The sequence below is a fragment of the Anabrus simplex genome, chromosome 1 (genome assembly GCF_040414725.1).
Source record: "Anabrus simplex isolate iqAnaSimp1 chromosome 1, ASM4041472v1, whole genome shotgun sequence".
NCBI lineage: Eukaryota > Metazoa > Arthropoda > Insecta > Orthoptera > Tettigoniidae > Anabrus > Anabrus simplex.
Window position 1 is genome coordinate 829,465,862 of NC_090265.1, and position 16,380 is coordinate 829,482,241.

A 16,380-nucleotide genomic window follows, 5' to 3' on the forward strand; every position below is an offset into this window, starting at 1 on the left:
CTCAACTGCTACTTTCAAAATTGGATTCATTAAATTTCAGCAAGACGGCAATAAACTTTTTCAGTTCATACCTCAAAAATCGCTGTCAGTGTGTCAAAGTAAATAATAGCAGATCTGAGTGGCTTAACAAACCCCTCGGTGTCCCCCAAGGGTCTGTACTTGGACCATTGCTGTTTGCAATTTACTTACATGATGTTGCCAAATCGATTACACATTGCAAGTATCATCTTTATGCTGATGATCTGCAGATATACTACCACTCAAGAACTGATAAAATTCAGAGTGCTGTAGAAAAAGTTAATGCTGATTTAAGTCTCATAAGTAATTTTGCATTGAGTAACAATCTCAAAATTAATCCTCTTAAAACGCAAGCAGTAATCATTGGTACTTCGAAAAACTTACACGTCTTAAAACAATACGAAATTCCTCCTGTAGCACTAAACAGTACCATTATTCCATTTTGTGAAACAGTTATGAATCTTGGTGTGGCTATAAGCGAAACATTGAACTGGTCGCAACATGTGACGAAAGTGTGCCAAAAGGTATATCAAAGCCTGCATCCTCTGAAGCGGTTTAAAAATATATTTCTTTGGTCCTTGAAAATAAAGCTCATTCAATCACTCTTGTTTCCAATTCTCGAATACTGTGATACAGTTTTTATTGATATCAATAACAAGCAAAGCATGAGACTGCAACGTGCCCAAAATGCATGCATCAGGTATGCATTCGACATACAACTATACGCCCATGTATCCCCATTCTATACACAATTATCTTGGTTACGACTGAATGGCAGACGTAGACTCCATGCAACTACTTCGGTGTATCAAGTGCTTTCTGAAAACACTCCTCCTTACCTATCCACCAGATTTCGCTACCTTAGTTCCCTACACCTGTTCAATACCCGGTCAGGCTGTACGCTAGAAATTCCTGTGCATCGAACCGCAACCTACAACAGATCGTTCACAATCACCGCCACGAGCTGGTGGAATGAACTCCCCAATGACATCAGAGAAGCTAAATCTAAGACAAAATTTAAAATCCTTTGCCAGCGTCATCTTTTAAGCACTTCCAGTCTTTCTTGAGTGTGAATGGGATGCATGAATGAGAGTGAATATGGTTGTTTATTGCAATGTGTTCCTGTATATAATTTAGTTATACTTTACTCACCTTAGTTTAGTTAGTGATACTTTAGTTGCTTTAGTTATACTTTAGGTTGTAAAAATTTCATATGTTTAAATTTTATGTAAAAATTACATTGTATATACATGAAGTGGTTAAGTGTAAGAAAGGGCCGGAAGCCCTAACTTCGCCACAATAAAGACACTTTAATAATAATAATAATAATAATAATAATAATAATAATAATAATAATATTGAACCAATAGCTGAAGTTGAGTATGTAAATGAAAGAATTATAATAATGCACATACATGTAAACAAGGAACTACTGAAGATAGTACAGGTGTATGCTCCACAGACAGGATTTAGTGTGGAAGAAAAAGAAGATTTCCTCAATGAACTGAAAACACACATTGTTGCAAATGGGATCGTGATAATGGGAGATTGAATGCCCATATGGGAACTGATAGAATGGGATACGAGAAAGTTCTGGGCCCACATAGGTATGGCGATAGAAATGAAGATGGGGAGAAACTGTTGGACTTTTGTATCAGAAATAACCTGATAATAAAGAACACATGGTTTATGAAGAGGAATAGCCATAAGATCAGCCGATACAGTTGGGATGGACAGTATGGAACGCTGATTGATTTTATAATAACAGACTGAGAATGGGCAAGATATGTCATGAATACGGAGATAATCCCCAGTGAAAGTATGGAAGGTGATCATAGATTATTAATTGTGGAATTAAAACAAGTAAAAATCCCTGAAATTGTACTGTAGAAGAAACTAAAGATCAGTTTAGAAAATTGGAGGAGGAGGATAAAAAGGAAGTTGCCTAACACAGAAATACGAAGTGGAGAAGAAGAGTGAGACAATTTAAGACAGACACATTTGTAAGCAGCAATTGAGGTGCGCAGAAAGCAAAAGCAAAGGTTAAGGGAAAGGAGACACGGTGGCTGACAGACAAAATAAAAAAAGAAATGAAAGAAAGGAACAAGGTGAAGGAAGAAATGGACAAGGAAAAGCAAAAAATGTATCAGAAGGATGAGAATAAGATAGAAAGGTTACATGTGGAATACAAAACATTGAAACTACAAGTAAAGAGGAGTATAAAGGAAGAAATGGAAAAATGTTGGGGAGAGATTACGAACAAAATTGAGCAAGATAGTCCAGGAAATCAGAAACTATTATACAGAGTAATAAAATCGAAAAGAATAAATCAAGAAAAATTCAAGGCATAAGAGAGAGAAGATGGATCCATAGTACATGATGAAAAGGGTCTTCAGAAGGTGATGGCAAAATATTTTGAAAAAATGAGGATGACTGCTCGGAGGAAGAAGGAGATAAAAAATGGAAATAATAGATGGAGAAAAAGAAGAGAACCTGATAACATGGTTGGTACTTGATAGGGCAGAGAAAGCAATGACCTAAGGTAAAGCAAGTGGAAAAGATGAATTCAATGCTGATATGATTAAGGCAGCAGGTAGCAGTGGACTACAGTGGCTATACCGAGCTCTCAATGCCATATGGAAAGATGAAAGGTTACCTGAAGATTGGCAGCAAGGAAGCATTGTATCATTGTTCGAAAAAAGAAATAGTAGAAATATGAAAATTTAGAGGTTTAACCCTATTATCACTTCTTCTTGATCTGTTTACCCTCCAGGGTCAGTTTTTCCCTCGGACTCAGTGAGGGATCCCACCTGTACCCCCTCAAGGGCAGTGTCTTGGAGCTTCACACTCCGGGTCGGGGGATACAACTGGGAAGGATGACCAGTACCTCGCTTAGGTGGCCTCGCCTGCTATGCTGAACAGGAGCCTTGCAGGGGGATGGGAAGATTAAATTGATCTTGATCATTGTCGTCACTAAAATGATACATTTACCAAACAGACTACTTTTCACTGATCCAAAACACAGGTGTAAACAAAAATAATCATATAAATGAAAATGTGCAGCAGACTTAGGAACCTATCATTCCGACACTGAAGTTCTGCTCTGATGGTGTGATATTCATTCGTCCTTGATGCAACTGTTGCAGATTTTTGTAGTAACAAACCGGCAAATCCCACTTAAAACACGCCTATGCTGTTTTTCTCTTGAAGAATGCTGGACATATGGGAAGATTGCTGTTTCTTCAGTTTTTCTTCCGTATCTCTGCGCCGAGTCTTGCAAGAAAAATGTTACTTATTTCTGCTCATATCTCTCTGGGAACTCACCCATTTATCGTTCTTCTTTGATATGTAATTTCACTTGATCAGTTGCCAGTCCCTTCAAAAATTCCATTATTGTTACCCGGGTTTTCATAGTACAACTTGAACAACACGAAAGTGCTACAAACTGCGATCTCCAATAGCCGAAAGAAGATAGCCATATCGCTACATTTTTCATTGGTAGTTCCCTAATATACTCCTCGAAGTGAGGATTTGTAGTTATAATAACTGCAATTGACCAGTCATTTGAGGTGTTTTACTTAGGCGGACCACACAACATGCATTGACAAAAATACTCTTGTAACTGCTGACGTGAGGTCTGGCAGTCCACTTGAGAATTTCAATTGAAGGTAGCGAGGGTGTGAAATGTTGTTGACACAGCTGATAAGAAGGTAACATAAACAAAAGCTCCCTGCAGGATTTTTAATAAAGTCCAGATGTTTTATGTTTCTTGGGAGTCTATGAGACACGTCACTGATTAAAGGATATAATTACATTTTTAAAACAATGACAAATCAGTATTTATTATTCAGCAGGCTTATATTAAATATATACTGGTACCTAAGTTGTTTATTATTTAGTACAAATCTAAATATTAATGGTAAATATTCCATAATTTCAGATTGGGTTTTCACCAACTGTTGATGGGACTCATGATTCAAAGTCTGGCAAAAGAGATCTTAACATTATAGCTGCACTGAAAGATCAATTTGAGCCCGATGAAGATACGTTTGATTAGAGTTCTATTTTATTTGACAATTCAGTTCCCGTATTAGAAGATATATCTACAGTATAGGCGTCATGCTCCGAGGAGGTTGTAACTGAAACAGCTGGGACAGATGACACCATACAAGTGGAATCAGTAACTAAAGCCAGTGATAACGTGAGAGTAAACATACTGCTTAAAATATTGTTGACTCCAGCAGACCAAAGTACATTAAAACTACAATGAATGTATGTAATCAGTTAATTGTTACTTACTGATGTTTATGAAACTAATATAAGACCTTGTACGAAACAATAATGAAGTAGCGCCTCATATTTGTTGATATCAGTTCTAACATAGAGGTAACTACAGCACTAGCTGCACTTACCAGTCGTTGGGCAGATAACTGTGAAGAAGCTGATAATTGTTGGTTCTAGTCACGATATTTTCACTACACTGCAGTCAAGCTTATCTAATTCTGAAATCCCAGTTTCATTCCCAATTTCGCCAAATCTCATTTACGACACCTTTGAGTTGATTAGCTGGAACATGTTGATACTTATTTGAAGTAATGGTGCCATTGAACTACATGCAAAATATTTTACTGGTATGTCCCTTTTCTAACAGATGTGCCATGGAGGTCAGGTCTTTTGAGCCAGCTCCACACACACATGCGCGCACGCGCGCGTGCATGCACAAATCGTGCCTTGTTGATGACTTTCTAAGCTACAAATAAGGAGTGCCCAAGTGCTGAAACACACCAGCGCCAGGAAACGGCTGGGCTAGAACGAGACAAAAAGTTAACAGTGGCTTTAACAGTGGAGTTAATGACTTTATACTAAAATATCCTGTACACACATCTCAAGAATCGTCATTGGTAATATTGTGGTTGTTGCAAGGATGCTGTGCTGAAGTATGCATGACCTGCACTGGAGGCAAGGAACTTGTGATAGGATGTCCCAGTTGTTAGCAAGCCTCTTAACTCCTAACTCTGAATAGTGTGGGGACAGAGATGAGAAACAATCCAGCCTTCAACTTTTCTACTGCCTCAGTTTGCAATTTTTTTTATTTTTTTTTTTTTTTTTTCCTCAGAGGTTTCCCAAATAACTTGCATGTTGCCAAAATCTGGATATTAATCTCCTGATCTCATAAGTCCAGAATTGCTTAATTCTGTCATCTAGTTCGGCTCTTTAGCGGAATGGTCAGCATAACTCATGTACTGTAGACATGGCATGCATAGCGATTTGTTTTCATCCCCATAGCACTACATCTTTGTCTAGAAAACTTTTAATATATATTGTGTGTGAATAAAATGAGTGCAATTGGACTAGACAAAAGAGTGACTGAATGGGTTGCTATATTTCTACAAAATAGATCTCAGAGAATTAGAGATTTTTCTTATATATATATATATATAAATGATTTTAGTAAAGGAGTGGAATCGGAGGTAAGGCTTTTTGCGGATTATGTTATTATCTATAGAGTAATGAATAAGTTACAAGATTGTGAGCAACTGCAGCGTGACCTCGAAAATGCTGTAAGATGGACAGCAGGCATGGTATGTTGATAAACGGGGTTAAAAGTCAGGTTGTGAGTTTCACAAATAGGAAGTCCTCTCTGTTTTAATTACTGCGTTGATGGGGTGAAAGTTCCTTTTGGGGATCATTGTAAGTATCTAGGTGTTAATATAAGGAAAGATCTTCATTGGGGTAATCACATAAGTGGGATTGTAAATAAAGGGTACAGATCTCTGCACATGGTTACGAGGGTGTTTAGGGGTTGTAGTAAGGATGTAAAGGAGAGGGCATATAAGTCTCTGGTAAGACCCCAACTAGAGTATGGTTCCAGTGTATGAGACCCTCACCAGGATTACCTGATTCAAGAACTGGAAAAAATTCAAAGAAAAGCAGCTCGATTTGTTCTGGGTTATTTCTGACAAAAGAGTAGCGTTACAAAAATGTTGCAAAGTTTGGGTTGGGAGGAATTGAGAGAAAGAAGAAGAGCTGCTCGACTAAGTGGTATGTTACAAGTCATAAATCTCATTGTAGACCGTATTGGACATCAGATATGAACATTAAAACAAGAATAATAGTTAACACCACCTTTCCAATACTTATCTTTCCTATATTTAGGAAATAAACATTACAACAGGCGTTGTAAGATGGGACATGTTTCGCTTAACAGTCGTAAGCATCATCAGCCGAAAATAATCTTAGCCTAAAGTTAGGTCAGGGCCCTGAACGTAGTGTCCTTAACATATACGGCACCCTAAGAATCAACATTTATATTTATAAAATGAAAATAGGCTTAAAACTAGTGTGAAAAAACATGGAATGTTACAACATGGCTAAGAGAAAAACACAATCGAGTTGAGACAGAGGATAAGAACAGAAAGTAGGCTACAATACAGAGCTGGTAGTGAAATAATTAAAATCATTAGGATATCATTGTTACCAGTCAGTCAATCAGAATGTTCAAACATAAAAACAAGCGTGAAAATATATAAGAGTGTTCATCATGGCTGAGTTAGAAAAAACACGTAATCGTGTTGCCAGGGGTAAAAACATAAGGTACAACATAGAGCTGGCAGTGTAATATCAAACTCATGGCTGCCAGTCAGTTAATAAGAATGTTCATATATAACAAAACATGATGGTTATATTCTTTTAAGTGAAGAAATAATTAAATCCCACTCTTGTATAGATACGTGAGAACGGGCGAGAGAAATCATATGTTTTAGCAGACATGGAGTAGTAACACTTCAAACAGGATTGATCACGCCTGAAGCTGCTTCATTTTTGATGGGAGTTCAAGACCAAAACGGAAAAAAATAATAAGATGCCAAGTGCGTGAACTGAAATCTGAAAATGGAAAAAGGAAAAAGATGTACTGGGGCCTTGAAAATAGGGTGTTCAGAATGGGAGACTAAGATCGCTTACCTCTTATGTTGGATGAGCGTTGAGCAGAGACATTAGCCGTTCAAGGGGGTCTGTTAAATTTATGCCCGTTGCTGCGTGTGTTGTATCTGTGTGCTTGCCTAGGCAAAGAGTAAGTTGGGACGGGAGGGGTAGGCGCAACAATGAGAGTGCTGGAAGCTGGCGGCGGAGCTGTATTATGGGGAGGGGGTAAGGTGGAATCTGTTATGACGACTGGAGGGTATTTAAAGGTTTATAATTGAAGATTTTTGTGAAATTGTTATGATTTATATTAAGATTAGTGAGTAAATTGGGGACTTGTTCAATTAATGGGCTGTTGTTCTCAGGTACATCATTCAAATTATTATTATTATTATTATTATTATTATTATTATTATTATTACTATTATTATTATTATTATTATTATTATTATTATTATTAAAATGTTGATCCAAGAAAATGTATGTATTTTCCAATTCAATCATTAAGCTGCTTTTATTTACATATTTTATAATGTGGAGGTCCTGTTCAATTGTAGAATAATTGTGGCCGGAATCCCTCATGTGGTTGCTCATGGCAGAGTACTTTTTATGCTTTAAGGCATTATAATGTTCCAAGTATCTAGTTCTAAAACTGCGGCCAGTTTGTCCGATATAAGAAAATTCACACTGATTTGAGTCTGTAAATACCAGAGTTTGAAAATTTGTCTTGAGAAGTATTTACCAAGTTGGAATTAAAGAATATGTTCCGATTAGTGTTGCGAGTTCGGTAGGCAATTCTGATGTTATGCTTCTTAAATGGGTTAGTAATGCTCTGTATGGCGGGGTTAGTGAAGTTAATGCTCGATGAACTAAACTGTAGAAAGTTGCTTGTTTATGAGATTGAGGGTGTAACGACTCATTCTTTATTGTCAAAGGAGCAGCGGAGGGCTTTCTGTAAATTTGGAAAATAAAATTATCACTGGCTCTGGTCAAGGTTAAGTCCAGGAAGTTTAGAGACCTGTTGACTTCGTCTTCCTTAGTGAACCTGATATTGTGGTCAAGGTCATTAAGGGTCTTTAAAATGTTATCACTATTATTGCGATGTGTGTCGATGATGGCAAATGTGTCATCGATGTATCTTAGCCAAAGTTGTAGACCATTGATTTTATTGATTATCTTGTTAGTCTCGAGGTGATCCATAAAAATGTTAGCAAGGATTCCAGATATCGGGTCGCCCATCGCTAGTCCCTTCTGTTGGTAAATTTTGTTTTTGAATGTAAAGAAGTTATTGTTTACTACAAATTTTAGCAAGTTGATCAGTTCATCTATTTCACATTTGATTATAGTGTTATGTTTCAAAAGGTTAGTTTCTATTAAACTAATGGTTTCTTTTACTGGTATACTAGTATACATATTGGTGACATCATACGAAACCATGACGTGATTGTCTTGTAACTTGAATTTAGAAAGTTTATTACAAAAATCAACTGGATTTTTGACATAGGCTTCATTATTGAACTTATAATGGCTATTTAAAAAATGGTGTAAAAATTTAGAAACCTTGTAGGTGGGACTATTTCGACAGTTTATAATAGGGCGCATTGGCACATCTTTTTTATGTATTTTTGGTAAGGCTTTAGCAGTAGGTAACCTGGGACTCATAATGGTTTTGGTCTTGAACTCCCAGCAAAAATGAAGCAGCTTCAAGCGTGATCAATCCTGTTTGAAGTGTTACTACTCCATGTCTGCTACAACATGGGAAAAATTTTAACCAGCCTGATTTTTTTTTTCATAAAAAAGAAGCTGGGCTCAGATAACAGAGTTAATATACAGAAGATACTTGTAAATTTCTCATCGTCGTCGTCATGTGTATTCCATCTTATGCCTGGTTTCTCCCTGTGATGGTTCTCTTCCATGTGAGTCTATATTGGGTTGTCCTTTTGAGCATTTGTGTGCCAGGGTCATAAGAATACAAATACAAGCAGAAATTCTGAAATGGAGGCAGTTTTGCAAACGACCTTTGCAGATGCATTGTATTTAATCAAATGTGATGGCTTCCACCACTTTTTGGTGGTTTCAATTATTTTTACTATTTTCACAAGTCACAAAATATGAAGTCCTTTAATCATAACTAGGGCTCGGATGTTTAAGACCTAAAAATAGCCCAAATAAGCAAGCAAATATGACCTCAAAAGTGACGAAATATTACCCGAAAAGGATTAATCTAAATAAAATATGGCCATTTTAAAATAAGTTATAAATCGAAATGGCAATTCCTTTGATACATATTTGTTAACTAAATTCGTTATTATTACTTTCATATTAATTTTTTGAATATACATGTTTAGCAGTTATTCACAGTCTATTGTCCTCGATTCACTTTAAACGTAAGGAACTTCATATTTCTTATCCGTATTGAACTGAGATAACAATTGAATTAAAATCTAGCAGGTTCCACCTTTTCAATACAAAATACAATGTTGTTAGATGGTATTTACAACATTATTTTATTTCAGAACATGTTTCGGTGTTTCATTTTGACACCATCATCAGCTGTATAGTAAGTGAAAAAACTTGGCGATATAAACAATAAACAACAACATATTGCTGAACTTGACTCCTTAAAATCTAACTTATGCTAAGTTTGAAAACTAATTTACAGCAAAAAAAAATCTTGTGATGTCGTAAATATAAAAAATCTCATCTGGATGATGAGTTGTCTTCAAATTCCGTAATGGCTATAACTCTGTACACTCGTAATGTCGGATTCAAATACGATCTTAAAATTGAGGAGTTAAAGTTGAACACAGTCCTTTAATGTTAAAATGTTCATTTCCTATATACATTGATAGCCATTTGTAGATAAAAACTCGTTGTATACAGTAACATGTTCTGTAATAAAATAATGTTGTAAATACCATCTAACAGCATTGTATTTTGTATTGAAAAGGTGAAACCTGCAAGATTTTAATTCAATGGCAACTCGATTCACTTATCAAACATTTGTGAATACATACCTATCAAGTACTAAGTTTGCAAAGATTATCAGCTCACACAACATTTTAAAAGTCAAAACATGTTTTTACCCTTCATTGGTGGTTTGAAATATGAGGAAGACTAGAAATCAATAAATTTTTTAAAAAATATTTTGGAACGTTTAAGCCCAGATTACATTAATATTTCTCAAACGTGTTCAAGTGTAAATTGAGCACCACGAAACAAATTAAGCAGATGTCTTTCGATACATTATGGTAGGGCGGCTCGGCATATAGTGCAAACTCGCATAACATTTTTATTCTTCTCCGCGGGTGGTATTGAAGTGTATGACGAGATTCATCTTCAAAGCATCAGGCGCAAAAAAACCTCCGATTATCACTTAACACATTCTTGTAAGAAGAGAAGCCCCTGTCTACGTCACAAGATGTTATTGGTGCATATTTAAATAATATTAAATCACTGTTGTTGAGTATAAACTCGTCTTGAAATATACTGGTATCTTTTCCTCTAAGAACATCATTTATCTTGAACACACTGCGGAAACCGTCACTTCGATTAAGCATATTTTACAGTTTCCATTTTACACTGACGCCAACTATTCCACGTGATTGTTGTGCTGAAAGTTCAACACTTCTCACAATTTCAATATTTGCATGAATTTCTAAGCTAGCAGCTTCTAAACGAGTAATTGCACTAGATATAATTCCAAAGTTCGACTTAATATAATGCCAGACTTTCTGAAAAACTGTAGGAAAACAAATCCTGCGTAATCTTGATAGAAGAGGCAGAGTATTCCATTTGTATTAATTACAGGTGTGATACGGAAAAGCAGTTTTGTAAGTACTAGTTCTCATTCGGAAAGTTGACGATGATTTGCACAGCTACAGCCGAAATATGACCAAAATATGACTTTTCTATAAAAATAGCTCAAAATATGACCTTATGACAAAAAAAGCCAAAATATGCATTTATATGACAAATAAAAATCATGTAATTGTGACTATAATCACCTGATTTGCATCAAAATCAAATCAGACAAGAAAATAGAGATAAAGAAAAAAAATATGACTTTTCCTAAACATTCGAGCCCTAATCATAACCATCATTAATGGAGATTGAGAATGTGTGGACTGACAGATTTGTGCCTTCTTCATCTTCTCATTTAATTAGAAAGCTGAACAACTTGAATAGATCTCAGAAATACCGTTATGTACTGCTTTTCTCAGTTATTCGTACTTTTTTTCAGGTATTGCGACTGCTTTGCTAATGGTGAATTCTGCCATATGTGCAATTGCAATAATTGCTACAACAATTTGGAACATGAAGAAGATCGACAGCGAGCTATTAAAGCATGTTTAGAAAGGAATCCTAATGCTTTTCGACCTAAAATAGGAAAGGGCATTGTGGGAGATGAAAGAAGACACAACAAGGGTTGCAACTGCAAGCGATCTGGTTGTCTGAAGAATTACTGTGAATGCTATGAGGTATTAACACCTTTTACTATTCAGATTCATTGATTTATATGATTGGTTTTTGCTTGTTGCATTGATAAGATTTTGTGTTTCAATATTTTTAGCTATCTCAATAATCCTAATTGTCACCAGAATAGATTGCTAATGTAACTGGGAAATCAAATCTTGGCAAGATTTTAAGTGCATAACAGTTGTGATACCTCAGGGACATTTGTCTCTAGCCATTCAGCTCGGCATTTATACTAGCTGTAGTACCCGTCATTAGCGGGACAAGCCTGTGCATGATTACATTTTTGTCCCCTCCTCATATTGTTACTCAGATTCTGAGGTACAGAAGTGGACATGCCTCTCCCTGTCAGGGCTTGTCGTGACCTTGCTTTCTGTGTCCATTTGCAGTTTCGTTTTTCTTTTCTGCATTATTCCTTATCTTGATTGTATCTCTTCCTTACAGTTTAAAAGAAAGCCAAGTAGCATGTTCATTTTAAAAAATACTGACAGATGTGGAAAGCCTTATAAATGTTGCCAGAACAATCTCCGTAGCAACTCTCTTTACAGTATATCGAGTTAGTTACTGGCTCTTGGACTTAAAACTTTCACACAACTGCTGATGATATTTCCCTTATTTTTCACTGTATCGGAAAAAGGTATAAAACAAAAATTTGAAATACATGTTGCCATAAGCTGTTTTCATATAAAACCAACCTTAAGGCTACATCAAATTTTTATGCTTTAGACAACTTCTGAAGCACCCTTTGCTGCTGAATTTTTTAGAACAACTTACATTGTAGCTAGGATTGTACTTGATCTCATTCTAAACTGAAATGCCAAGTTTCATTAACATCCACCCATTCATTTAGGACTTGACCATATGAATCATAAACTATTTGCAAAATTTTAAATATCAGTCAGAATTGTTCTCATTTAGTGCTTGTAATAATCTAGGGCTGAAAGGTTTCATTCCCGGCATTACTAATACGTCTGCTCAATAAATTATTTAAAAAGTTTTTTATTATTATTTTTTAATGTATGGGTGGAAGTGAATGATCTCTCACTTAAACTGCTTGCATTCATATACAGTAAATGGCACAAGTTCTCCAAATCACATGTCATGTAAGGGAGGTAATAACAGATGTATTTTGAATATTCATAAAGAGTCTTGCTTAAAGGAGCAGTTCGGGTTAAACATACTATTTGAACAGAATATCAGAAAATGTGAAAAATGTTAATTCAGTATCATGAGTTTGTCCCACTGCAGTTAGACCAGCCATTCCATGGTAAATGCGTTGTTACATTTCAGTGGATGATGTCAGAACAGGGAGCAGAGTGGAGCATTCCTAATATAAACACTGCAGCGGCAGTGTGTTCCAGCCATTAATTACAAACACTTTCGGTGAGTGGTGACTTCTAAATTTAAACCATATTTTAACCACCTACTAATGAACATTTTAAAAAAGCAGCCTCCAATATATCGGAAAACAGAGTCGAAAGAAAATCCCATTTAGATTGACGTACTTGTTGAGTGTGAGAGATTACGCCTACAGGCAAGGAATGCCTGTGTTGTGCAGACAGTGCAGTAATAAATGAAATTTGGAGAACTACAGAGTGCATAACACTCCATGAAAATTTTCACTTTGGATATGCTAAATATAGTCGGACAGTTCGTGATTATACACACAGCAAACAAGGAAACAAAACATAAACTGTGACTGGGCACTAATGTACTCTAGTGTCACATTGCTCATAAACCATTTGTTTATTGGGTAAATTTGTGGGAACGTCTTAGGAAAAAAAAAAGAAAGATCCATACCAGTTTTTGTGATAAAAATAGTAAAGTAGCATTTGCCAGAAGTAAACAAGAATTATACTGGTTTTTCAGTCAAATGAATATGAAGACGACTTATTTAGACTAAATTTTTTTAGTGGTTTCTTCTGTAACAGTCTTACGAACATACGTGGAAGTGACTAATCCAAATCTGAGCTTTCCAAATCTTCACATCCCAGATGAGAAGGACATGGTACTATAGCAATATTGGATGGACTTCTAACACATAAAGATCCTCAAACACTGGCAAAGCAGACCCCTTGTCAGCCTCTATGATGTTGTGCAGCTCTTCCCTCCAAGTATTTATTTTTTATTTATATACCGTAGAAGTCCGTTGTAACGAGAATTCACAACAGCAAAAAAGGTACGGATTGTCGTTATATCCAATCTTTTCTAAAAGTCGGGAAAACCCCCACACGCATTAAGATCGGTATGAAACGGCAAGCAGTTTGTTCAAAACTTGCGTTTTCGCAGATGTTATCCACACTACGTCGTGCTCGTTTGTTATTTTTTTAAATCCAATACTATGTGAAAGTGTATGTTTAATTTAATTCTATCACTGCAGGGGACTCTGTGGCAAACGTTCCAGTTTTCTTCTTTAAACTGCTTCACCTAACCAAACTGTATACGTATCACGTAGAGAAATGATAACCCCCCTCGCTACACATTTACATGGGAACAGCTTTTCCGAAATTTAACTAGACACGCATAAATATAAACTATCCTCTGAATCAGTGATGTACTCTGCCATATCTTGAGGTATATCCCATTCTTACTTAATTTCGGACCGGGCGAGCTGGCTGTGCAGTGAGCTTGCATCCGGGAGATAGTGGGTTCGAACCCCACTGTTGGCAGCCCTGAAGATGATTTTCAATGGTTTCCCATCTTCACACCAGGCAAATGCTGGAGCTGGGGCTGTACCTTAATTAAGGCCACGGCCGCTTCCTTCCCACTCCTAGGCCTTTCCTATCCCATCGTTGCCGTAAGATCTATCTGCATCAGTGCAACGTAAAGCAAATTTAAAAAAAAAAAAACCACACCAGCTTAATTTTGGTATATAACATTAAAAATTAAGCGATCGTTTACTTCAGCCTTTATTTCTTATGAGTTAACAGCTGCTATAGACTATGTTATTTATGCATTTATTATGAAAACATGTTATTTTCTTTAATTGTTGAATTTTCTTTTAGAGAACAGCAGTCGACGGGCATTACTAATAGACTCCGACATCGCCATTGAATCTTGCAAGTGATAAATATCATTATGGATCCGTATTGAAGATACTATATCGTCCCTGTTTTGCCAAAACGGCGAATGTGACGCTGCTTTTCCTATCCATTATTTCCCTTAAGACTGGTCACGCCTTCCAGCCACATATTGATATGCGGTCCATCAGAACAATTTCCGTTGAGTTCATTTTCCTATGCACGTGTGTAAAGGAAAATTAACCTTACTGTACCATACTGAAGGAATATATGTTTGCATGACATTTTCCCACTCCTAGAGTGTGATGTATTTAATGTTCATTTTCCTTTACACACGCACATAGGAAAATGAACTCAACGAAAATTGTTCTGATGGACCGCATAACAATATATGGCTGAAAGGCGTGACCAGTCTTAAGGGAAATAAAGGATAGGAAGAACATTGTCACTTTCGCTGTTTTGGCAGAACAGGGACAATATGTAGGATGCTAATTAGCAGGGAATGGATTTATATGTACTAATAATTATTGAAATATGTACATATATATTTAGTTATTTTTATTGAAATATGGAATTATATATGGACTTAAAATTACACATATAACATTAATTTCTATTTAATATCAAAGTTCAAAGAAGCTTAAAAGTAGATCTACATGCAACATAATGTTGCACTTCTCATTTTATTATATTTGAAGAACACACACACAATCTTTTATTCTCTGTTACCAAAACAATGGATTACAAAATGTTCTTTTAAGTGCTGGAAAGTGAATCTTCTCCTATTATCTCTAAGGACAGATTTATATTGACTGAAACTGCGCTCAACATCGGAAGAGGTAATGGGGGCATAATTCAAATTCACAATATCTGCTGGGGTTATTTCCAATGTTAATTTTACACTTATATCACCACACAGCATTGCAGCAACTTTTGTAATTTCTTCATATCCAGGGTTCTTTGAAAGTACAGTGGCCATCTTCATGTTTGCTACATCTGCAACTTTACCTGTACCACAATTTAGTTGTTCCACAATTTTATTCACAATTTCACGACTTTCGGAAAGTGACAGATGTGAATTTTGGAGCCTTTTCAGTGTTTGTATGATGCATGAAAAATTATGCTGAATGTAACATAAGTCATTTCTCACATTTGTATCACAGAAAACTGTTTTCGTGGCTTCAATTGAGGCTGCATCTTCAGAGTCCATGACATGCAGAACGTTCTTAATACAGTCTATATGTTCAACATAATATTAAACTGCTTGCAGCCACGTACTCCACCTAGTTAGAATCGGCTTAGGTGGTAATGGAATCTCTGGGTACATTTCTTTCAAAAGATGACCTTTTCTGTGGGCTTTGAGAAAAACTTTTTGCACTGAGGAAATCAATAAATCTACTTTGGGGTAACTGGTTCTTACCACTTCTGCCACACGATGAAAGGCATGTGCAACGCATGTTAAATGAGTCATCTTAGGATATACAACACATAATGCTTCTCCGGCTTTTATCATATAAGGTGTGGGCGGCATCGCTAATAAAAAGTAACACTTTATTATACTTAACACCCTGTGGCCAGAGGATACCCATAGCCTCATTGAACAGTTTTGCTATAGTTTTGTTATCGCACTTTTCTAGAACATCACAGTGTAAGAGAATCTGTTTACAATAATCTTTGCTTAACAAACCAATGATTATGTTGCCAATTAGCCTGCCTTCTTTGTCTGTTGTCTGATCAATGAAAACCCAAATTGGACCGTCTTTAACACGTTCCCTGCGGCAGTGAATTTCGATGACTTAATGTTACGTCGTATCGGCCCACCGGTGACCCGATGCTGCCTTTAGTTATTATCGGTTCGGGTCACCGGTGACCTGACGAATTTGACTTTGTTTACTCCCTAGTATGACATCCTAAACCATGCATGTGCACTTGTTGTGTGCGTTAT

General features: G+C 36.3%; 1 protein-coding gene across 4 annotated transcripts in view; it reads left to right on the top strand.

Moving 5' to 3' along the window:
* The window catches only part of LOC136873914 (protein lin-54 homolog), a 264,832-nt gene that overhangs the window by 193,341 nt on the left and 55,111 nt on the right, over positions 1-16,380 (top strand). For all 4 annotated transcript variants that reach the window (XM_067147255.2, XM_067147284.2, XM_067147265.2 and 1 more), the window contains one exon: positions 11,183-11,420. In XM_067147255.2, the coding sequence (XP_067003356.1) occupies positions 11,183-11,420 (238 nt within the window). The remainder of the gene's footprint in view (positions 1-11,182; positions 11,421-16,380) is intronic.